Source organism: Schistosoma mansoni, chromosome W, assembly GCF_000237925.1.
Source record: "Schistosoma mansoni strain Puerto Rico chromosome W, complete genome".
NCBI classification, from domain to species: Eukaryota; Metazoa; Platyhelminthes; class Trematoda; order Strigeidida; family Schistosomatidae; genus Schistosoma; species Schistosoma mansoni.
The window spans coordinates 32,049,868-32,076,640 of NC_031502.1; the positions used below are offsets into that span (position 1 = coordinate 32,049,868).

The window sequence follows — 26,773 nt, forward strand, 5'->3', positions numbered from 1 at the left end:
GTTCTGTACTCTAATCCTAATTGGTGAGTTATCGCAGACTTTGAGTGTGATGGTTTAGAATCGTTCACATTGATGCAGATGCATTTACTCTTTATATTCTTCTTGATCCTGTATTTCAGTGTTCCGTCATACATACATTTTCTTAGTGTCTTTCCGAATTATAGATTAACTGTTAGTTTGTAGTTATAATTCTATAAGCAACAAATAGAAATCTACAAATTATAATTTTAACATCAAACATAAAAAGTCCTAAGATCAGTTCTGAATTGCGAGGAATATAATTTTCTCGTCAGTCCATAAACCTTTATTTTAACATCAATCTGAACTATAATGTTTCATTAGTAAATACCATTTATCTAATAAAATTTACTGTCTTAGTCAAAATAGTCACGTGAGACTGTAATGAAAGTTAATCACCAGTAAGCATATGACCAGTATTAGTACACAAAGTTGTGGAGACTAAAATTTCTTTAGTTTTTCATCGTGAACTGACATCATTAAAACACTTAAAATCAGGTGGCATTATACAGCTATACTGTGTACTGACGATATAAGGGATCTAACACAGAATCTTCAGGCCACTGAGTTAGCATGCATTGAGATTTACATTGACAACTTCAGACAGTTCGCAAATTCCACTAACATTAGTGGTAATTATTAAACTGTTCCAACCAAGACTTATCTACCGAGGAACAGCGAATTCCTCTCGTACTTACATTTTTTGTTAACTTTAACATATACCATAAAATTTAACTTTAGCAGTTATAGAAAACAATTAAAAATCAGCAACGTTATGTCAATCAAATACTCTACTTCAATTACCACAAATCCCTAATACAAAACTAACAATAAACATAAAAGGATAACCGGTAGTGAAAACAAAAAACTATTAAAAATATATACCCTAGCGTGAGAATTACTCATTAACTAGTAAAATTAACTCAATGTATTAACCGTATAAATCTGTTATTATTCATTCTTTTCATTTTATCACCAAAAAAGTTTAATTCTTAGATAACTAAGCAGTTAACTATGATTACTGATTGACTGATTGTTAGTGTGTTTAACTTCATTTTTTTTCCTCACCTTATTCATATTGAATCTTGTCAATATATCATTCTAATGAATTAATCCATAGAGAATAGTTTTAAATATTTGAAAAATTCTTTTGATCTTAACTTTTTAAAATTTATTCTATAGTTCTATATATAGATATTTATATATATCTTATGAAGTTCAAAAGAATCGCGGTATTTTCAATAAAGTTTTCAAAGAAATAGGTCAAAAGTTATTACTAGGATTAGTACCTTTATTCTTATAAATACCATCACTACCCATAATAATAATTCCAATCATTCTCGCTACATGTAATTGACTGTGTATAATACAGATTTTTAAAATAAAATTACTTTACAACGTGTTCACTGATCACTATTGGAGTTAAAGTACAATTAATCATACAAATAGATTCATGAAAATTATTCGATTATTTTAAATTATAATTAAATGAATTCAACATTTTATTATGTACCTACATTAGTTAAATAATATACTACTTATATTAATAGTTTACTTAATATTTTAAAAATTTTCACATATATTAGTAGTATACAAGATGTATGAAATAAATAAATAGAGTTCTAGCTATTTACAGTTTGTATGTAAACGAGAATTGAAGATTTTATTTCAAGACTCAAATATAATCGGCTTCACATAAGATTATTTCGCCTAATATATATTCCTTACTGAATGTATAAAAATAGTATATCTTGTTCTAAAACGGACTTATATTTAGATATTATATTAAAGAACAATATTAAAGGTTAATATCCTCAATGTATATGTTTAACAGTTTTTCGAACATACTAGTATATGTACAGTTTAGATAACTAGCTAAGCATATGAAAACATTATAACGTCTATATCATATCATTTCTTTTGCACATTCGAGACAAACTTATTAAATACTACTATTCACAAACGACAACAACATATTTATGTTTCCTGAAAATATCAGCCCCTAAGTATCTTTATACAATTTATTATAAATTAAGGCTTTATGAGTAGATAAGTTTGAAATGAATTTATTCACAAACTGGAATAACTTGGTGAACTACAAAAAATCAGAAGGTAACCGGGCTCCCAGGTAGTAAGACACGTAGGACCTCATCAATAAGTAGACTTAAGACACTCAGGTCTACCAACAAACACAATTATTATTAATTCAAATCTACTGATAACTAGGTTTCAATTGAAATGCACGGCAGATAGAAATTCAACCAACATATTATTTCATAAAAGTATACTTTACTTGACAAAGGATTATAATATTAATGTGAACTATATTAAGGATAGACTTGATTTTCGATTAGAACTCATTTCAAACAATTTTATCGGTAACACCTAAACAGACAAGTTTGCGATGAGTGAGACCTCTTTAGATTTTAATCTACATATATTTTGTAGTTGTTAACTGTTGAAAATTTTCAAAAATGATTGTCAAAAACTTACTTCTAATTTTATGTAACCATGGCGTATATGATTTTTAGTTATATATGTATTAAATCGGAAATGTCTATTACTTATACGTGAAGATTATCAGTGAATTAACTACAATGTGTAACAACTAGATAAATGATTTGAGATCCATATAATTTACAGATATTTAATGAGATATGTAGCAACAAATTAGATTACATTTTATGCTTCATTAGGTAATAAAAACAATATATCTTAGTAATATATTTTTATTGGTTATTTCGTTTGACTGCTCGGCAAAAAAGAGATGATTAAAAAAGAGTGAATCCAGCGAAAATTTAGCATATTTAGAAGCACTGAATATCTTATATGCTTGATGCTACTACGAGTCCACCTTACTCGGTAAACGGAGCGAAAGTTAATGACAAAGTGACACGAAAAACCATTATAATCCGTTGTCCCCGGCCCTGCTAACTAGATCAAGAAGTCTTGATGAGGCGTAGAAGAATGTATTCTACAAGGACCCAGAAAATACGAGGTCACTAAGTACACAAATCAAGCGTATTTGTACAATGATAGAAACGCCCCTGAGAGAGCCACAAAATAGTGTGCTAAAAAAACCGTCAACCAATGACAGTCAAGGAATTTCGAGTGGGAAATGTAAGCTGTAGGTCAACTAAGCGTTTCTTGACGTGAAAACTTTAAACTCGAATTTTCAGAATAAAATTAAGAAACTAGGACTTTTTCCAAGTGAGTTCTGCGAATCTAACGTCTCCAACAATATCATAGAGCTCAACAGTCTGTAAGAGTCGAACTATATGAAAATTCACTTTTGCTTTGAAATTCAATCAGCCTACTTATGGTTTTAGGTGCTGTTCAAGTGTTAGAATATGTTGTCTGTTTCAGAAAAGGTATAAACCATCCCAATATATGTTCAAGAGACCATATCACTATGTCATATTTACATTGCGATATACTAAATAATGCGTTACGAGGAATGAGTGTTAGGTCACAGACCGAGGCATTCAAAGATTGATATCGTTTACCATTCCAATATTCATTAATATAAAGATTTCAGTTATACAGGAAGTCAGATGAGGCCCAAATTTCTAAATAGTGATGTTTTTAACAAAGGATGATACGCTCATGATATAACCTCCGTCGACATTGTAAATACACCTCCTGATGAGTACCAACTATCATGCAACAAAGATCAAATTTTTTTGGTCGATTTCATTTCACAACCTAACGCTAGACCAATGGTGGTAGCTTATAAAGATGACATGTTTTTGATAATAATAATAATAATAATCCTAAAGGTGACCCGTTTTAATAATACAATCGACTTATAGCAACAACATTCAGAAATAAAACGATTAATTTGCCCTTCAAGACAAAATTATATTTACCAAGCTGTATGACAAAACTTTCAAAGTCAACATCAGAAGTAAACAAACTGATTATATTTTCCAGAATGTAAACAAGAATCATAACTTTCTTTCATTAAAAAAAAGACCCAACATCAAGCATAGAAGTAACGTGATCTTTGTTTACAAAATTTATTCGATTTCTTCTCGGCTTTTTTTCCAGTAAAAGAGATTATACTGTGAAGTAGTTTTTTTAAAAAACAACAGCACTTTTATGATTAGTTGGGACAATAGTCGCATATACACGTGAAAATCAATCACAGATTAAAATTACAGTTTGTGCAAAGTAAATTTTTAAAAAAACAAAAAAACAACAATAAGTACATCATGAGATAATCACCACGAGAAGGTGGATTTCTGGTGTATTCATGTGTATCTGTGTGATTCGGAGTGATAATACATGAGAAAATAACGATTATGATAATAATATTATCCTGTAACCATTGATTCTCGACGTGGTGATTGAAGTGTAGTTAAACCATTAATTAATAAACACATTTTAACTCTTTCTTTCTCAAGCAATTTCGACAAATGTCTAACAAATAAGAAAGAAAACACAAGAGAAGAGACATATTTAAAGTTAAATAAATCAGAATTATTATAAGATAAAGTATTATACAAATGGTTTGAAATAAATGCTTAATTTACAGGATAAAAGCTGATACCATACTGTTCTTTTTTCAAATTAATTAATGAGTAATTTAATAAACATCAACTCAAATTTTAATTAATGATTCCTTCTTGATTTCTCACACTGTTATAATCATTTTTTAAAAATGTACTCCTCAATCAACTTTTGAACTACATTATCTCATAAAGTTACACTTTACATATCTGTATTTAAGATGATGTAACATAGCTTTCTGCATCAACCTGATTATGCCTATAAAGTATTACATGGTTAGTTTTCAAGGTATTGATGTTCTCTGTTAGACGTGTAATTTTTATTCATTTATTTATTTATTTAAACACATAAATATTCGTACAAAAGGAGCACCAGATATATATGCGCTGCACAAATCTCATTTGATTTGAGTGAGGGCTGTGATACTGCTCAGGTGCCCAAACTGGAGCAGGTGGTTTTCTTAGGAGGCCACACCCCGAGCCTTTGACCTAAAGGTCTGATCCACAAGGCAGTGGAGCATCGTGAGGAGATGCAGTCTCATGGTAGCCGGTGACTGACGATTGGTTCATACTCCATTTGTTCCTTCAGGATCCTAGAGCCCATGTGCACCATTGGTTTGGATTCAGGGTTTTCCAACTCCCCCAGGTGAACTTTCCGTGTCCACCAACCCAGTTAAAGCGCCGGACATTCGCTTTTCGTCCTTTTAATTTCGTAAACAATTCTCCCACCACAAGAAGGCAGTGAGTAGGACTTATCTGAGAGTAGCTATGTATGTGTGGCCATGTGAGAGCATTTCAGGAGGGAGAGCGGCCTCTCCCCACTTTTAGCCGTACCAGGGCATTTGGGGGCGTTCTATAATTTAATTATGAGTCTATTACAATCTCTTTCAATACAACAATAGAATTATAAGTATATACTCTGAAGAAAAAAAATTACAAATAAAATCATTAATTTACTGAGATTCTTCGCTTTCTAAATAACTGAATACTGGAGTTATTTTAATCTTGTAACGAGAGCATATTATATTTAATAGTTTATTTGATTCATTTGTAAATAAATAACTTGGTAAAATTAATTTCATTGCATTCAAATCCAAAGTTAATTGTAATTGAGCTAATTGTGACCAATCCGATAGATTACGTTCACTTAATAAATAAACAAAAACAAAAGCAAAAAAAAACAAAAAAATAAATGAGAAAAAAATCATCATTAATATTAATTATTATTATAAGTAATTTGATAAGAGTGTGATCAAATGAAACACACTTGGACACAAATCAAAAACATTCATTACAACTAACCGTTTTAATTTAAGTTATCAATAATTAAATCAAGTTAATTCAATCGATAAGATTTGATCAGTACTAAAGTACAAGATAATATATATTGATTACTATTTAGTGATTAAGTTATTGCGAATATTTCGGTACTACAATAGATCAATCAAGTCGAAAAACAGTTCTGTCTTCAACATCTGGAACATTAGTTTTTCAAAAATTACAAATATGCCTTGTTGATAAATGCTGATTGGTGTAAAATCTAAATACAATGCTTCCTGTTGACTGCTTTCAACCATCTAACATCCCAATATGATCCGCGCGATACTTAATCACTCAGACTAGTGACTATATTGCAAACTGATTATTATGATATGATCAGCGCTAAAGAACTAGACAAATATGATATTGGTCATTAATTAATGATGAATTTTAGACAGGTTTGAATTTAAATTCATGCCAAGGAAAGGGAAAAAGATTTAATTCAGTTTAGAACGATCACTTTAATGTTATTGTAAGAGAGTATAAAAGTTTTTGTTAAACAATCAAGTTTACACATGAAAAAAACGAGTGTTTTTTTTATTATATATATTAGGACTAGCTTTCTGGTGTGAATTTACAATCTAAGTCGTAGACAAATAAGCCTAAATATTTATAATATGGTACATAAAAATTACTGAAGTTAAAAAAAAACACTTCTTGTCTGAACATATAAACATTGGTATAAGGGGGCACCAAATATATATGCGCCACATCTAGTCATTTGATTTGTGTGAGGGCTGCAATGTTGTCCAGGCACCCAAAGCAAAGCAGGTGACCTACTTAGGGGGCCACGCCCCAAGCCTTTGACCTAGAGGTCTAATCCACAAGGCAGTGAAGCAACGTCAAGAGATGCAGTCCCATGAGAGCCGGTGAACAATAACTGGTTCATACGCCATTTGTTTCTGAAGCCCATGTGCACCATTGGTTTGAATCGGGGTTTTCCAACTACCCTAGGTGGACCCTCTGTGTCCACTAATCCAGTTAAAGCGCTGAACATTCGCTTTTTGTCCTCTCAATTTCGTAAACAACACCCCCTGTCACGAGAAGGTAGTGAGTAGGACTTTCCTGGCAGTGGCTGTATACGCGTGGCCATGTGAGAGCACTTCGAGAGAGAGAGAGAGAGAGCTGACTCTTCCCACCCTCGGCCATATCAGCCCATCTGGGTGCCTAAAAATACTTGTAAATTACTAATCATAGTGAGGTTTTCACATATAACAGCTACAAGCCGAAACTGTTTTATCGAAATTTAAGATACTAACTAGCTGTATAGAACAAAGCATATATAAAATATATTTATCTGTAAGATTACTTTAGAATCAAGTATACTACCAAACCAACTAATATTCCGATGATATGGAAAATAAACAAAAGAACAGAATATTCAGTAAGGTGAGTGAATTTTGGAACAGAATAATCTTAGAAACAGAGTAGTAAAATAATAACTAGTAACAACTCTTTTTTCTAAATAAATGTTAAAATACATAAATAATCATGTATTTAAAAACAAAGAATATATGAGCGAACAATTATTTTCAATAAATTCATCATCAGACTCTAGAGTTATCAGTTCATAATGATTGTGATATTTTACATAGGACAAAATAAAGCATGTATTAATGAAATCGACAATGTCATATGTTAAATATGGTGAACGTTTTCATCGGTATTCATTTGACTCAAGAAACATACATTTATTCTGCGGTGTACTGTCCTAATTCTAAAATGAGTGACTTTTGTTAAAAGCATAAACACTTCCCATACGATCGCTTTGATACCATTTGTAAATTTTAGTTATTTTTCAAGCAACCTTTCCAATAGCAGTTAAACTAGTTACGAAAATAAGTTGATTAATTCATTAGCATAAACTTTAAAACAAATAAGACCAATCAAAGAAATGAGTTGTAAAACCTTTAAGTAACCTCGTGTGATATCACCCTTGCTGATGGAATACATACACATATATAATACAATATTATACTTTGTTGCCAAATACAGGACCTTTAAGGGAAATAATTCGAAAGGGGTATAATGACTTATTTTGCATTCAAGATAATCAACAGACAAAATACACCAGTCTAACTCCGTTTTGTAGAAGTGATTGCTATCAAACGTTTCCAGCCTGACCTATGTATACAGGAGGTAAGTTTGATAAGCCTTTCTCTATCTAATGAAAGGATACTTGTCTGATAACGATTGTTAATTTTAAAGCTTTTTTCAACCCTGTCCCCAACCTTTTATTATTCTTTCATCTTCTAATATTCATCTCTTACGCGAAATTGATTGATGTTCACATATTTTCACAGTTGAATTCACGGGTCAATCTAAGCTAAACCATCATTGAAAACCCGGAAACACTTGACAGGCGTTTCGTCCTAGTATTGGGCTTCTCAACAAGGCACATCTACGATCCCGTACTCGAGATTTGAACGCCCACGACCTTCAGTCTTGCTCGCAAAGACTTAACCTCTAGACCACTGAGTCAGGATCCAAAAGTAATAATATCTAACTTCAATCTCCCCATGATCTTGAGCAACCCTTCATTCATTGTCTGAGACGGATAATTGTCCCACACTCAACACGGATCGGACTTCACTAGTCATGGCTTCTCATTAGAACTCTAGGAAATTCATCTTGAAGCTAGTAACTAGTGAGCACATGATAATTATTAACAGTATGGAGACTTGTGAATATCGTAGTATTTTCACAAATGAACTCCCATATTGGATTCACATATTTGTTTATTTTATCATGTTGAGAGATTATCCAATCACTTATTAATTTTATTACCTTTACATAACCTTTTAATTATTACTTCCTAATATATAACTACACATCGATCTTGACTCTGTTTATTCATACACTTTGTATCCCTATTCTTTTGATTATTATGATTTTGGTTACGTTACGAACATTTATCTAAAGTATGTTAAACTTTTGTTGATAATTGTATTTATAATAATCATCGTAATTTGAGGTTGTATGCAACTGATGAAAAACCGTGAAATACAATGAATTCATTCTAATCTGTAAACCTTCCTTTGTTTAAATCAAACAAAACTATTTGACCTACACTAAGACAAATGACAATTATTATTGCAATGATAATAATGATGTTTCATAAATATTATTATGTGAACGAATCAAAAGTTAATTTATTTCATTTAAATGTAATAAATAAAAAAAAACGCACCCACATATAGTCTTTACTAACCATTGTCAGTAATCCTGATAAAACTATGACGGATACATCAAAGTAGCAATGATCAATAAAATATTTGATTTCAAAAATAAAACAAAAAAAAGTGAACCACACCAAAATCAAAGTTTTTCACTTCTGATCTATAAACCAAATGATGATAGAAAATGAATAATTAGTTAAAATGTCAAATGGGAAAAGTTTACAGATAATATTCAGCGTAACTGTGAATAGTAACATTGTGAAATTAATTCTAAAATAGAAAATAGACAGATCTATGATAAGAAAAAATAAGGTAGTCTAGTTACCACTTCATAAAGTAACATTCCTAATGATCTTAATAAAACACTTTGTAAGAGAAAATTTAAAACAATTATTAGTCATGATAACTGTACGTTATTTGGTTGTTAATGTAGCCAAGAGATTATTACCTTTCATTATATAAACAAATAAGAACTAATAATTAATTGACTATACATTCAAAATAAGTCACAAATACTTTTCAATGATCAGTGATTTATTTTGAAGATAATTCTGTCATAACTTGTGTCCGAGTGGATGCCTCGTTAATGTATAACGTAATAAGACTGCCAATCAGAGAGCAACGACTTATCAATTGGAACAGTGACACACGGAAACCGTACGAGCAGTCTTGAGTACTTGTCAGTCCTGCTTTCTGCCTAGCCCAGCCAGTTGAGTCCGGAACAGCCTCTGCGGTGTGAATCATTATAATTCAAACATACTGAGTTTAGATACAAATCAAACTGACCACATCGTACCATAAAACAGAAAATAACATATGTACAAGATTTAGCGAAGTGTGGTTGTGAATGTGGGAGGCAGTAATTAATAGACTATGGATAACTCAAGAATGGTAAATCGTATAATAATAGTTCATATGTCAAAATAAAGCTTATAATAAGGGTAACATGAATACGAATAGTTTAGTTATTTAGAAATTATACGATAAACAAATATATGCATATTATTGGTTCATAGATAGATCCCAAAGTTACCATTCATTATCCTTATCAAGGCATAACAAATTCATTTTATATTAACAATATTCTAATTCTGATCATTTCCCTCAGATTCATATTGTAGTGAATTAAGACTTGATGTGAGGATAATCAATTTATTGTTCAATGCAAAATTATAGAGTGCTTTCGTAAAATATGAAAAGCATACATTGAATACATAATTTGAACATTTCCCCTCAGTTTTCCTGAACGTGCTTCATGATTCTTCCAATTCTGTTGCTATTACAATTACTCTCTGTTAACATTTTTGTTTTCTTCTATTCGATCTTCTCAACCTTCTGCTGCCAGGCATTCCACTTCTGATTGGTGTTACATACTACTTACCTCTGTCAACATAAGTAGCATACACCACATTATTACCTGAAAATTGTGCATGATCAAACAGAATTTACTACAGCTGATAAACGATATGTTTTGAGCTGCAATATTTAAACTTGATGTTGAAGTCAGCGTATTAAAACTGTAGTAGTTATTGGTAAAATTCTTAAAACACCTTAAGAGATATCATTCACTTGCTAATCGAATATCCTCAATAATTACGTAATACTGTACAAATATTCGATGGAACAAACTATAACTTTCAATTGGAGCCAAGTCTATAAGAATTACGATACTAATTGAATGAATAATTCTTCGAAAACTCAAAATAAGTTGTAATTTAAGTACTCAAGATCATCTTAAGTCTTCATCTACTTACACCTATTAGTTAAATGTACATGATAGCTATTTTAATATCGTTTAACATAGTATTCAATGGTGAACAGGAATGATAAAACAAATATAATAAATTGAAAACGTGAACTAGTAGAATTCTATGATTTACATTACCCTACATATACGTTCGTGGAAATCCATGTGATTGATGCCTTTAAGATCAAGTTATACAAAGAAAGCAAACGAGAAATGTATGACTGTGATAACCAAATGAATATAGAACTGAATGAAAAGGGGACACTGATAACAAGAAAGTTACAGAAAATTCTAATACTGCATATCAAAATATATATAAATAACAAAGTACCTATTTATATTGTTTTTACCAAGCTTAAAATGAATAAAAGGAATCAAATACAATGTGCATTATATTTATTATGTCATCTGAAAATAATGCTTGATTACGAAATTATACATTACGTCGATAAGTAGTTGAAACTCAAATCAGTTACAATTATTTTCCTTAATTTCGCACTAACAGTCAATGTAGTATATTTTGGTTCATTTTCAAATCAGTCTGTATATATTGTATTCAACTGATTAATATCAAACAAAATAACTGGTTTAAATGCAGACCCAATAAAACAACTATTGATGATTGCTAATACATCAAACTGTTTTAAGGATGGCATCTTTATTGAGAATTTTAGTACGGAATAGAATATAATTAGATTTGAGAAAGACAGCATCAATACATTTTACCAAAAAAATGCTATTTAACCGATTTACGAAGTACGAATTATAGTATTTGGAGCTCAATTTCGAACAGACAAATAATGAACACAAGTGTATCAGTGTAAACGGTTCTAAACCAACTCACTCAAAGTCTCCAACAACTCACTAATTGGGGTTATCGCGCAGACCCAACAAGGTAATATGAGTTCACTAGTGTGCTTACACTAGCAGTCAATCAAATCATGGATTGATGCCGTGTCTTGGTTTGGTCACTTGCAACTTTCTACAAACATGTATCTACACCAGAAAGCATGGGCCTTCGCGGTAGGCGATGGTTAGGCATACGTAATACATGGCCTAACCATCACAACCGATAACGATTTACAATCTCATCAACCCGTTTCCCATCTTTGTGTAGTACTGTGAATATAATATCACCATTGCTCACTCAGTTGTTCTACGAACAGAAAACCATTTAAATTATGTATTTAGAAGGACATCCACATCTGAACAAGTATGCATTATTAACAATAGGAATGTTCAAGTATAATTTTATTCTTTCGACTCATTGATCTACGACTTCAAAGTTTTAATATGTTACATAACTATACCATATTCATTATTATTAAAATTAAAACAAAACTTACACTAAACGATCATGAATATATTGAATAAGATATTGAATAATTTGATGAAAAATCTCTTGTATACTAATAGAACAAATTGGTTTTCTGTCATTAGCCTCATTGATAGAATTACTTCGATAGGATGATGATGACGACTGAATGGATTTCAATCCAATGAGTAAAATTAATTCAGAATAAATATGCGATAAATTAGCTAAAACTTCTTGTAGTGAACTGTGTATGCCTAAAATAGAATGGGATTTTTCAGGCGAATGAAAAAGTAAACAAATAAATTGTAGTCTATATGTTAGGCATAAGGCTCAGGCATATATATATATATATATATATATATATATATATATAGTAGTTTCACAGACGAACCGATGTCCATTTGCATACAATTAAGCATACCGATGATAATGCTAAATAGAAGACTCAAAACCAGTGTATACTTCCAACTTCTTTTCACAGTCAGATATTGAGCTCTACGTCGTCTAGTGTTTTAATACTGAAATTCTATACACTTAAGCATCTCTTATTTCTTATTTCAGTGAATTTCTGAGGTTGAGAAATGTGACAACTAAAGTAATGAATACATAAGAGTGTAAGGTTATAGCAAAGAAAAGTCAATAATACAGAGATAAATGGTTATTTAAAACATCGAATCGAACATTTCTCTGTAACTAACATATAACCAACACTAACTTTACAAACCAATGATTTCAACACTCAGAACTCATTGGATAACCTGAAATATTAATTTATACAATAAATTTTAAAGTTACATACTGTGTGCATAATAGCTTATGATAGTGGTAAGTTACAAGGAGAGAATCAGACTGGTTTCGAAGGCACAAACTGGATGATGAAGAAATTACAACTAAAATCAATGACATGCATTCATTACTAAAAGAACTATAGCAACAAAATTAGAAAAACCTTACAATGTTGGAAGATAAAGGAAAATTCATAGTATAATCAGAACGAATATTTTCATGTTTTTTAAATTGATAAAAACATACCATTTATTAAATATATATCATCCTTTTTCTTGGTATTTATGTATCTTTCCGATGGTAAAAGATTTAATAAATATGATTGAAGCGGTAAACATAACCATTCACTACGTAATTTCACATATCTTGAACAAATATCCTTTCGACCTTCATCCCATGCTTCATCTAAGGTAGCTTTTAATCGATCAACTGCAACATAACCCAATGACTTGTATAAATTTAATAGACGATAATTTGCATGACATGCAACCCATTCAACATTATTTAAAACTAAAAGTAATCCTCTAGCCTATATATAATTTGCAATAGAAAATAATAATAAAAAGAAAATATCATTAGATATTATTTAATCAGAACAAAAACATAGAACTGGTGTACATATATAAGAGAAACTATTTATATTAATAAATTGAGAAAAGTGAACCTTCATGATACAATGTATATCGTTAAATACGTTTATCCAGGCACGTCCAGCTGATAGATTGAAAACAGGGTGAAACGTAGATTCCACTACTAGTCACATATCATCAATTTAATTTCAATTTTTAAGGGTGAGATTATAAACAAAATTTTACTCTCTTTACACAGAACGGTGATTTGTATCAAACTGAGTGATGCTTCAGGTATAGAGTTTTACCAGCATATGTCAGTACGTCATCAAAACAGCTTCAAGAAAAACAATATTCATATACAAATATACCCCAAACTTATTGATAATAAAGCTAATCATTAGTGTCTACATTCAAGAAAACTTTCCTACATCGTAGTAGGAGGTCATGACAGGTAGAGTTAGTCACGGAATAAAGTTGGGGATTTGAAACATGTCATGATTTTCTCATAATGAGATATGGAGCTGTCTTATGCTATCATAAGTGCACACAGAAAAGGAATCCTAAACTAGGACAAAACAGCCGTCTAATCTTCCAAGATATTTAACGGTTTCCCAAGTGACTTCTGTCCATGATGAAGAAAGCATATATTTCTGGATTTATACTAAAAGTCTGTGAACTAACTTTGAGAAGCAAAACCCAATGCTACACCTTCATAAAACGATGAACGATTTGTAAAAAAGTTGTTACATTTAGAACAATGAAGACGTATTAATAAAAACTTCATACAATCATACCTGTGAAATAATGTTTTGTCCAGAATTTCGTAAATTATTTACACCTGAATCTATCCAACTCTGTTGATAATCATTAGATGATTCATCTTGACCATGGGCCCTTTGCACAGTATGTCTTAGTTTCAGTAATGGAAATGAATCGTAGATATTAGATTGAAAAAAAAGAGTAAACATATAGAAATAATTAACAATTAACAGTAACTTTTACTAATTTTATAAGTTTAGTTATTAAATTGCGCATTAAAATACTGAAGATTCTGATACTACTAAAAAATGAACAAGTAGTTCAACCATATACATGAAAAACGTAGGTATATTTGGTCGATCTGTGTACATTTTATGGCACATAAAATTAAGTTTTCAGAAAACATGATATGGTAAAAATGGAATTTGGATAATTCGTAAAACCAAAACGAACCATAGAACATAATCTATCCAATAATATTAACAACGATTAGAGAATGAGAAATATCCTTGACCAGTATTAACGTGAAAATATGACGACTAGTAACAAATTAAATTGACTCCCACAACACATTAATAATAAAAATAACCCTGGTAAAAAAGACTCTGTATCATGTATAATTTTTTACTTGAATCGAAAATAAAACGTAGGACAAAAGGATAATAGCTTTAGGTTAATAATAATAATAATAACAAAATTTAGGTGGTACAGAATTCCGCGGATTCTCATCCATAAGCTTTATGCAATACAAAACGAGGGAAGTAATAATCTAAGTCAAATGGAAAAAATAGTATCAAGAAACTGGACATTAATAACAGATACTAATTCTACACCATGACCATTCATCAATTTCACAAAAAATTGACATAACAAAATGAAGTGAATGAAATAAGACAAATTAATTAACATTACTACTAATATGACAATTTATCATCAATCAGACGTAAATGATTCGTCAGATGGAACAGTATTATTAATAAGTAACTGATAAAGACTAAATAAAGAATGTGAAATGACAGTAACCGGTGTTTTTTTTATCGTAATGAGTGTGAACATATATGTGAATGTTGTGATTTACGCAAACAGAAATTGGTGTGAAAGTGGATAAAGTGAAGAAGATTCTTTGACAGTAATTAACTTAAGAAATGCAACAAACCACAATAACAAAAGGGATAAAAATTAGACAAGGAAATAAAGGAAACAGATTATTGGTTGGATTGGAGAGAGTGCGTAATTATATTACAAAGGATTAATACATAGAATATAAATTATTCACTAACTAACTGATTTATAGAAAGAAAAAAATGATTAGTATGTAGGGAAATAGTTCAATTCAAGATTTATCTCTCTAGGGATGCATTTATTTGTACCGTTAACAGCCTTTTTTGATGACGATAATAAAGAGAATAAAACGATTTCAGACAAACGCTATAAATATTTCATTCTAGAAATGTCAGTTGTAAGCACTTTTACTAAACAGTAAGTCAGGTACTTTTTTTCAACAAATGTGTCTTCTAAGTAGGGAGTTTTAATGCGACATAAGAAAAAAACGCTAATCAGTCGGATGTTGATCCACTCGCTATGATTCTTTCGTTCTTATACGACTAATTCCCAATGGTTAACAATTTAAACGGTTATTTGTCCTATATGTAGGTAAATAAATACCTTATAACATATTTAATAATAATTTATGGTCTAATTCTGATAAAAATAACATTTCGCGAAAAATATTCAGTAAGCAATTATGTAGGTTACAAAATTTATAACGTTTGATGATAAGCATTTACAGATGCAGAAAAAACCGTTACTCGTCAGTAAGAGGACGTAGAGATTGTTGGGTTTCATTAAAATCGTGGACCCATCTATGTTAGACCACCAGTGAAAACCTGGAGGCACTGGATGATCATCTTGTCCTACTATGCAGTATGAGACTCCTAAGATGTGCACATCCATAACTCCACCAGGGTACGAACTCAGGTGAAACAGAACAGATATTGTCGTTCTAACACTATTTAAAGTTGTGAAGTGAACCAACTGACTGTAGTTCTGGAACGCTGGATTCCGATTTACTATCAATAGCTACCGTTTTACTTATGTACACTAACAAAGAGTTCAAAATTAGCATAAAACATCTGTTCAATATTCCCTTGCCTCTAAATTATCCCACTATAATTTCTAATTGTACACTTTTCAAAATGAATCCGTACTGTCCATGGGCATTTCACAACATATGAGCAAACACTAAGCTTTTTCGAAAGTTTAGAACATGACTGTTTTGGGTTTTTCATGGTTAAACCTTTAAAAATTAACAAATCAAACATTCAAAATACAGTGAACACTTAGACCAAAAATACAATACAGTTGGTAAAATATAACTCCTGTTCACGTTAACTTACTCAATTTGATCAGCTAAACGTTGTGATACTGCGATGAAACTAATCATTCCTATTCCGGACCATTCTGGAAAACGTTCTTGAAGTTCATCAGAGTCAAAAAGCTAAATGAAACAAAATATTAGTTAACAAATAGACAGCTAGTGAATTTAATAAATTAAGCAAAATTAGAAGAACTTAGGTCATATCATAGCAGTAATGATTTCAAAACACTATTCAGTGAATTCCTGTCCTAGATGCCTAACATGAACAATTTAACTAGTGAAGACAATTTATCACCATACTCTATTGAGAAAAATACACGATAAAAAATAATCATGCTATGCTATACATCGATGTCAATACATTCAAACACAGTGTCCTGTTTGATGAAGGAGTCAACTAACCTGTGAATCCAAATAGAAGATATGAGTTTAACAATTGAAAAAAAACACTATATAGCAGTTCACTCTAAGCTAACCAACATTTGACCGTTTTTTCTTCGTCGATACTTCAATATGATCAAAACACCATATTCAATCATATCATATTGAAAGATCGATAGATATTTGGATTCAGTCAAAATTATGATGAACTTGTAACAAAATCGAGTCATTTAATTAGTTAAATGACGAACACGAAGCATAATTGTTATAATATATCACTTACATACAATACCTTTTCATTTACATACAAATTCAAGACAGCTTATTAATATATAACTGAAATTTTATTCTAATTACCATAGATGAACCTAATAGATATAATCGACAGAGAGTTAACTATCAGTGATGAAAACTTACAAAAAGATTTTGTGGTTTGATTAATTTAAATAGATGTGTTTGATTGTGAAAACCCGTCAATTCAATATTATGAAGAGTAAGTGTTTAGAATTATCTAATTGTTGATAATCATAACTAAATTTTGATCGGTCTTTATTGGCATATATGTGCATTATATGAGGATTACTTCGATATATCTATTTTAAGTTATATAGAATAGATAGATTATAGCTAGAGTAGTGGAATCTAAGAGGCGTGTTTTTTCCTATTTGTGAATTATTAGTTGGGTTGGTGTCTGACGAAATCTCTGCACGGATTCAAAAAGCTCGTTTGGCTTTTGCCAACTTATGTCACTTATGGCGAAGACGAGATATCCGTCTATCAATTAAGGGACGAGTATACTGCGCAGCAGTTCGTTCTGTTCTACTTTATGGCTGTGAAACATAGCAATTAAGAGTAGAAGATACTCGTAAGTTACTAGTATTTGACCACAGATGCCTTAGAAATATTGCTCGCATCTACTGGGATAACCGGGTAAGTAATAGTGAGGTTAGACGCAGGGTATTAGGGAATGATGGTAAATCAGTTGACGAGGTCATGAATCTTCATCAACTGAGATGGTTGGGCCACGTGTTACGTATGCCTGAACACCAATTACCACGACGCGCTATTCTGACTAGTGTAGGGGATGGTTGGAAGAGAGTTAGGGGCGGCCAAACAAAAACGTGGCATCAGTCCACAAAGTCATTAACTTCTAGTCTGAGCCATGTTGGCAGATGCAGACTACCTGGTTGGGGTCCGCGTGACTATCGTAACCAATGGTTGGAGACTCTGTGTGACATGGCTCAGAATCGATCACAATGGCGTAGGTGTATACACTCTTTATCTTCCCTTAAACCTTAAGATTAAAATTGCTTCATAACGTTCTTCCTTCCTAGACTATATCCTTGTATACAACCTATATTTTATATACTACCACCAGTAAATTAACTACTTCTATGAATTCGGTGTTCATCGTGTTGTGCTAACGTGGTATGGCAACTTGGACCGATGCATAAATGTGCCTGGTCCTACGTTGTAGCTGACTGACTGACTGAGTTGAATCAATTAAATAGGTACAAAAGATTAAAGTGGAATTCTTTCACTTGAATTTATAATAAACTCTATACGATTAAATCAGTAAATTGAAAGGTTTTAATTCAAAAAAAGAGAGCAACAAACTAAATAATTATAATCTAGATTTATGAAAAATATATTACTATTCATAATGGAATAAATACTGTAGTTTAACATTTGGTAGTTATTTGTACCTACTGGTTTTTCTATTGATGTTCTCGGAAATACTTGATCTTCACAAAGTATGAATGAGTCGGCAATAATATCTTCATACAATAAAGGCTTTAAAGAAAGAGAAAAATGTTTTAGAACACATAGTGTAGAACACAGTCAATTAGCACTAGGTAGTACAAAGTAGTTGAAAAGAAACTCTACAGGAGATCTGTCACAGCTCAAATAGCTCTATGGTAACGTGTCACACTCCAAAGATGGGTGCTGTAGGTTTGAATTCCACAAGGAGGATTAATTCTTTCAAAGTTATAAGTATGCCTTATTGACAATTACGGTTTCCTGTCTACTAACTACACCCACTTAAAATCAATACATAAGACTAGTGAATACATCGCAATTCGATATACAGAATCATTAGTAAGGACCAAGCACACACGACACTGATCACATTATTCATTAGTCGATCAATATGATTAATCAAGATTATTATTTAACATAAGTTAAGAAATAATTCTATAAATAGAACCATAATTATTTTTAGATTTACAAATATGAATCTAATTTCACATCATAAACAAAATAGTATATTTGTAATAATTCGTTCTCTGAAGAAGTGGCTTACACTGAGTCACAAAACATCAGAAAATCCTATTTTTCTATTCATCGGGATATTACAAATATATTATTTTATTTATAACAATCTACCCGATGCTCAATTTATTCGAAATTATCAAGTCAAACCTTGGCAATGATACCTACTAATTTCACATCGTTTTTAAAATGTAATATCCAAATAGACGTAATAAAGTTTAGTTTTTTTCAAATGGCCAACATTTAAATCAGTATGACAGACAGTGTACGACCTAACATAAAGTATCTATATTGGTCTGTCATTATACCTTAGCATTAAAGGAAGAAATTAACAAGATATAAGGCAGAACAGAGGAACCCAGTAACAAATCCGACAGAAAGTTAAACATAAGAAACATGATTTAAAAGGAATAAAAGAGAGTAAAGAAGGAAATTGAGACGATGTTTCACTTAAGATTCAAAAGAAAAAAATTAAGAACATTGTAGTGCTAAGATTGGACTTTGGATCTTGCCATACAGCTTCTCAAGTCGTAGACTATGAAGATATCAGCGAATAAATCACAATCTAACAACATAGCAGCATCTAAGTTAAACAGTTGATAACTTCATTGACTGATATTACATCTCTATTGGATCTAACCCTAGATATCATCTAAACTAATTTTAATCAAACTAAACACTACATATCAAGTTCAGTCCCATAAATTATTTTTTTTAATGAATAATATATTTGCATCAATCTAACAAACAACTGAAAATGAAATTCATAGCATTTTATAAAACTAAAAGTAATCAGCAGGAAGACTTGCACTGAGCATTTTTATTTACCAACAATCTTACAGGAACTGATGTTTCCATCCCATCTCTCTATCATGAGATTTAAATTTACATTAGTAGCTAAATTGTACTTTTATCGATAGGATTTGATTATACGTTAAAAACAAGAGAATATGATATTGTTCACCACCGTTGCAATAATCATTATTAATATTAACGTATACTCAATTAAAATGTATTACTTATTTAATTAATTTTTTATGACAAAATAAAATATAAAAAAACAATACATACAAGTTTAGTAATTCCACCATCAGTATCAGTTAAATCCACATCCCATCTTTCTTTAATTTGTAGTGTTTCGATAGCTGAAATTTACCATTTTAAAAGAATTAATAAATAATTGAGATCATGAAACGATCAATGTTAGATTATCGTTGAAAATCTGGAGCACTGGACATCCATTTCGTCCCAGTATGGGACTCCTCAACAGTGCCCATCCACGATCCCGTACTCGAGATTCGAATACCCAAGACCTTTGGTCTCACGCGCAAACGCTTAACCCCTAAACCACTGAGACGCGATACGAAATTTTTAATGTCCAACTTCAACCAATCCACGATATTGTGCTACAAACTTAATAACCATAGTAAATTATACAAAAATGACAAACCAAGCAACAATAAGGAAAGAGATTAGTTTATGTCTTAATAGTAATTTGTTTTAAGTAATGACAAAAAAACGAAAAGTCAATCCCATAGATTATTATTATTATACGATTAACTGTTTCTAAATTATACTCAGTTTGTTGATTAATGTCTCCAACGTTCACAGTCACATTTTGGCTTGATCATGCACAAATGTTATTTCCTATTTTATGGTGCGATGTGATCTGTTTGTCTCGTATATAAACTGATTGTGCTTGAAAAAAAATGATTGGCATAGGAAGATCTGTTATTGGTGTTCTGGACTCGACTGGAAGGACTAGGCTGCTCATACCGCTCGAACGTAATTGGCTTGGCACAGTGCTAAGATTGGGTAAGTCGGATTTCGAATGGTGAATAAATCACGTGGTAAAAAGTCGGGCTGAAATACACAACAAACTTTACTTAAATAAAAAAAGTTATTTTTTCTTATTTATTCAAATGACTAGTTTGCTTTTGACTAAGATAGTAGTATATTATCACTCAATTTAAATAATTACATTCACTCTTGCATGTACAACAATTTAAATACAATTTTTCATATTTTAAATAACATATATCCATACTTTAAATATTGAATTTATTGAATAATAATCGAAGAAATTTTTATAAATATAATTTCATTGTAAAACTATTTTTAATAAGTTAAAATATTTACTACTTACTAAGTTGAGCACGAAGAAATATTCCACGAACAGCAAGTTTACGTAGGTCATAAGCAAGTTTAGCAAATATATCACAGATTTCAGATGACATCTCTGACAATGGTAGGGAACTACAACATTGCCTAAGAATATGTGGAAGCGAAAAAAATGAGAAAAATAAGTGAATAACTAAAAAATCATTAAAAACGACGAAGCACTGAACAACTGTTTCCTCCTATTACGTGACCCTTCAATAGCTCGCACCCTCAAACCCACTAAGGATCGAGTCTTTAGATTACTAAGTCCTTATTCAGTGGTTTACATTTCCGAAAAATCTTGGATTAGGACGAAACAATTGTCCAGTGTTTCTGGATCGCAATAGTTGTCTAAGGCCAGTTCACGACTGTTGAGTCGGCTTCCGGAGAACTCTAACAGAGCCTCCAGAGGCTCATAAAGAGCCCCAGCCAATCAGAATACGATGGAACATTCTAGAGTTCCAACGTGGCGTGATACTATTGGTCGGTATCATAATATGTCGTGAATGGATTGGCTAACATCTATAAATACCTATGATTTTCTGTAACAAGATTGAACCCTTTAGTAAAGTGCTTCCCACACACTTTGTGCCTTTTCTCTGGTCTTCAAGTCGGTGTATAGTTCTAGCTCGGGGGTTACGGAACTAGCTTAGGGAAGCGAATATAGCGTTCAAAATCGGCCAGTTATAACAACGACATAGACTATAGCATCAATCTTTTAAGAAAAATACAAGATGGTTATCATCAGACAGCTCTAAAATATAAAGCGATAGTTCAAGAAATCCCTTGTCTCTGAACACAGATAACTCAGTAATAGCAAACATACATAACAGTCAAAAAGAAGTTCATCACTTTATTTCGCAGACGTAAACAAAGGTGATTTCCCCTGTTAATATCAACTAGTAGATAACATTACATTATAATAAAGAAACTAAAAAAACGATAATCCGTAAGTTTTTGGCTCTAAGATTTTACTCTCTTCGAAAATTCAGCATTTTCATTTAACACTACATTACAATCTGATATTTTTTACATATCATGTTAGTGGAAGTATGGGCAAAGATGACAAATAAGCAGTGACCTATAATATCTCGATCTTTTCGAGTACTTGTAGTTTTAAATAATTTAACGCCATACATATGACAATTAACTAGGATTCAGTACAAAAGTTTTTGTCTTGTTTTCAAACTTAATTATGCATCAGCAACTATGAAACCACGAGGAAGTGGTAACGTACCATTACATAATGTGCGTCCCATATATTGGTGAGATGAGGTTATGTGAATAAAATCATACAAGTCCTACATGGAATTTTCAAAGATAAAGCAAACATTTAAGCGATGAGATCCTAGAGTTTTGATAAGTGAATCCTGTTGTTTAACTACATGCAAAATCTGAACATTGAAAACTGAGATAAGGAGTTTGGGATTCGCTTTCAGAAGACCAAAGATGAAATATCGGTATCCCTAATTGTTAGCATTGATTTTACATCTGGGAAAAGGTTAAGCTGGAAAATAAGGTAGGCAGGCAAAAATTTAAAAAGTGAAGAGTTGTTTGTAAACTGGAGTAGGGTAGGTAATCAAAGTTTCCCGGTCTCTACACTGTGGAAAAATGTCTCTTCTCGAGGAACTTAAAATTGTGCATTGTTATCAACGACCTCATCAACTTGCAAGTGTAACTGAGAAGATGAAGAGATAATGGACTGAGACCGGTTACGCATGACCATCAACTGAGTGATTACTTTTGAAATCCAGACTCAACACTTTTAAACTGCATCAAAAATACTAAATAGCTGTAAGACGAGAGGGGTTAAATTTTTAAGATTAACCATTTCAAACTGTCTCCTTCCATCTGCGGGAAGAAGGAACAGTTATATGTTAAATATCTGTAGTAAACGTGCTGCTACCACACTCCTGTAGTTCACAATATTAATTAGATCTGGCATCTAACGTTTATGAATTTTTATTTTACATTCATCAACCTTCCCCCCACATCTGGGATATTAAGAACCTAAGGAACAAGTGCTCAGATCAATATCATTCGTCCAGGTTATCAGCATAGGTGTGCGCAACAACAGTATCAAGGTAGCAGCCACGTTGATTTTATGTCTGGGATATTATCGTTTTTATTACAGAAGTAGAAACTGAAGATTTCATGTAAGATAAGTAGGGAAGGATAATGACTAAATATGTTGTTAAATAATGCACATGATTAATATTACACGCAACCGTTACATTTGTTTCGATTTCTCACGGGAGAAAATAATGTCCATTGTTAAGCTCACACTGTGAGAATAAGAGGAATTATGAAAAGAAATATGTGAGAAAATAGAGCTACCGTTTGGTAATAAAGTTCTTTGTTTAAATCAATTTTCCCACAGACACTTAAAACTAATTACACACAAAAATAATGATCGCAATGGATTATTATACAAAGAAAGAAATTATAGAACATAACAATATGAAACCAATCATTAAAGTCAGAACCAATGCGGAACCTAGAACATGGGCGCATTGGTTAAAGTCGCCACACAGTGAGAGGAAATTAATCAGACAAAAACCAGTATAGTAAAAGTAACAGTATTAGTATTATTAGTAGTAGTATGAAAAATTAGGGATAGATTGTATGAATCGAGAAGAGAGAATGAATCTGTGGAACGAAAAGTATATGTATTTTAAAACAAAAGGTGAATATATTGGCATCATCGTGATCGATACTGACTAATGTCACTGAATATCTCCAATCATTGGTTAGGGTTAGTTGCTAGCACCCTAATCAATAATTTTACAAATCCACATCTTTGTTTGCCGTACAAAACACTTGATATACTGCTAAGGCGATCACAACTCTGCCTGTAGCTCTTCTAGAGTTATTGCTGGTCCCAAGCCCGGGTAAAGGAGGAGGGTTGGACATGGGGTTAGCGTCCCCATCCCGTAGAAAAGCTTACTTACTTACTTACTTACGCCTGTTACTCCCAATGGAGCATAGGCCGCCGACCAGCTTTCTCCAACCCACTCTGTCCTGGGCCTTCTTTTCTAGTTCTTTCCAGTTCTTGTTCATTCTTCTCATGTCTGTCTCTATTTCTCGGCGTAATGTGTTCTTTGGTCTTCCTCTTCTCCTTCGACCTTCAGGATTCCATGTGAGGGCTTGTCTTGTGACACAATTGGGTGATTTCCTCAAATTGTGCCCAATCCACTTCCAGCGCTTCTTCCTGATTTCTTCCTCCGCTGGAATCTGGTTTGTTCTCTCCCACAGTAACTTGTTGCTGATAGTGTCTGGCCATCGGATCCGAAGTATCTTGCGTAGACAGCTGTTAATAAACACTTGTATCTTCTGGATAATGGCTTTCGTAGTTCTCCACGTCTCTGCCCCATACAGAAGAACTGTCTTGACATTTGTATTGAAAATTCCAACCTTGGTGTTGGTTGACAATTGTTTTGAGCTCCAGATGTTTTTCAGCTGTAGGTATGCTGCTCTTGCTTTGCCGATCCTCGCCCTCACATCTGCATCTGATCCACCGTGTTCATCAATGATGCTGCCCAGATATGTAAAGATTTCCACATCCTCCAAAGCTTCTCCGTCAAGTGTAATTGGATTGGTGCATATTGTATTGTATCGGAGAGTCTTGCTTTTCCCTTTGTTTATATTGAGACCTACTGCTGCTGAGGCTGCTGCTACACTGGTCGTTTTCTCCTGCATTTGTTGTTGCGTTTGTGATAGAAGAGTCAGATCATCCGCGAAGTCTAGATCGTCAAGCTGCATCTTGCCTGTCCACTGTATCCCGTGCATTCCTCCAGATGTTGACGTCTTCATAATCCAGTCGATCACCAGGAGAAAGAGAAAGGGTGGGAGTAGGCAACCTTGCCTAACACCGGTCTTTACCTCGAACGAGTCGGTGAGTTGTCCTCCGTGGACGATTTGGCAGTTTAGTCCATCATAGGAGTTCCGTATGATGTTGACTATCTTCTCAGGCACGCCGTAGTGTCGAAGAAGCTTCCATAGTGTCGTCCTGTCCACGCTATCAAATGCCTTCTCGTAGTCGATGAAGTTGATGTACAGTGATGAATTCCATTCGATTGATTGTTCCACAATGATACATAGAGTTGCGATTTGATCTGTGCACGATCTATCCTTACGAAATCCAGCTTGTTGATCTCGAAGTTGAGCGTCCACGGAATCCTTCATCCTGTTTAACAATACTCTGTTGAAGACTTTTCCTGGTATTGAGAGGAGAGTGATGCCCCTGTAGTTGTCGCACTTGCTCAGATCGCCTTTCTTTGGTATCTTGATGAGAAGTCCTTCTTTCCAGTCTGTTGGTACATGTTCTTCGTCCCAAATCTTACTGAAGAGGATGTGGAGTATCTTGGCAGTTGCTGTTACATTTGCTTTCAGTGCCTCTGCCGGGATGTTGTCTGGTCCCGCTGCTTTGCCACTCTTGATTTGTCTAATGGCCATGCTGATCTCTTCAATTGTTGGTGGGCCAATATCGATTGGGAGGTCTGTGGGTGCTGCTTCGATGTTGGGTGGGTTCAGTGGAGCTGGTCGATTCAAGAGTTCCTTGAAGTGTTCTACCCACCTGTTTCGTTGTTCTTCAATATCGTTGATTACTTTGCCTTCCTTGTTTTTCACTGGTCTTTCTGGTTGACGGTAATTTCCAGCAAGTTTCTTTGTTGTATCATACAGTTGTCTCATGTTTCCCTCTCTTGCAGCCTTTTCCGCTGTCATCGCTAAATCTTCCACATATTTACGTTTGTCGGTCCTGATGCTCCTCTTCACTTGCTTGTTTGCCTCTGTGTATTCGGCTTGTGCCTTGGCTTTTTCTGCTCTTGTTCGGCTGATATTGATTGCTACCTTCTTGTTCCTCCTTGCTTCAATTTTATCCAGTGTACCAACAGTGATCCATTCCTTGTGATGGTGCTTCTTTTGGCCCAGAACCTCCTGACATGTTGAAACGATTGCCTCCTTGATACCTTTCCAGCTGCTCTCTATGGTGGTTCCCTCTCCATTGAGTAGGTCATGAAAGGCCTCGAACCTGTTGCTGAGGGCTATGTTAAATTCGTTGAGTTTGTCAGCATCTCGAAGAAAGGCCGTGTTAAACTTTTGTGATGTTGTCCGCGCCATTGTCCAGTGCTTCTTGAGTTTTAGTTTCATCTTGGCGACCAGCAAATGGTGATCGGATGCTATATCAGCTCCTCTTCTGGTTCTCACATCCTCCATCGTCCTCCTCATTGGTTTATTGTCAGATAGAAAAGGATAAGCAATGTAAAAATGACGTTTTTACAGTTATAACCTCATTTCAACAACAACAAAAATGGACAATGGGCAACTGCTAGATGTATTCAAAGAGAAACAGATTAATTGAAAGGTTCAGTTG

General features: G+C 32.8%; 2 protein-coding genes across 2 annotated transcripts in view; both read right to left on the bottom strand.

Moving 5' to 3' along the window:
- Window positions 1–3,861: 3,861 nt before the first annotated feature.
- On the bottom strand, window positions 3,862–21,476 carry Smp_131950 (hypothetical protein; the record flags this gene model as incomplete). The annotated part of the gene is made up of 9 exons (XM_018789396.1): window positions 3,862–4,440; window positions 5,487–5,675; window positions 12,122–12,344; window positions 13,123–13,405; window positions 14,243–14,357; window positions 16,604–16,704; window positions 18,676–18,759; window positions 20,311–20,384; window positions 21,386–21,476. The coding sequence occupies 9 exons, from the start codon at window positions 21,474–21,476 to the stop codon at window positions 4,335–4,337; spliced, it is 1,266 nt and encodes a 421-aa protein (XP_018654844.1). The 3' UTR covers window positions 3,862–4,334.
- Window positions 21,477–22,592: 1,116 nt separating this feature from the next.
- Window positions 22,593–26,773, bottom strand: part of Smp_131960 (hypothetical protein) — a gene marked incomplete at its 3' end in the record, with an annotated part of 33,115 nt that continues 28,934 nt past the window's right edge. Inside the window, exons 13-14 of the mRNA XM_018789398.1 lie at window positions 23,737–23,782; window positions 22,593–22,700 (exon numbers count right to left, since the gene is read on the bottom strand). Coding sequence (XP_018654845.1) covers window positions 22,593–22,700; window positions 23,737–23,782 — 154 coding nt within the window. The remainder of the gene's footprint in view (window positions 22,701–23,736; window positions 23,783–26,773) is intronic.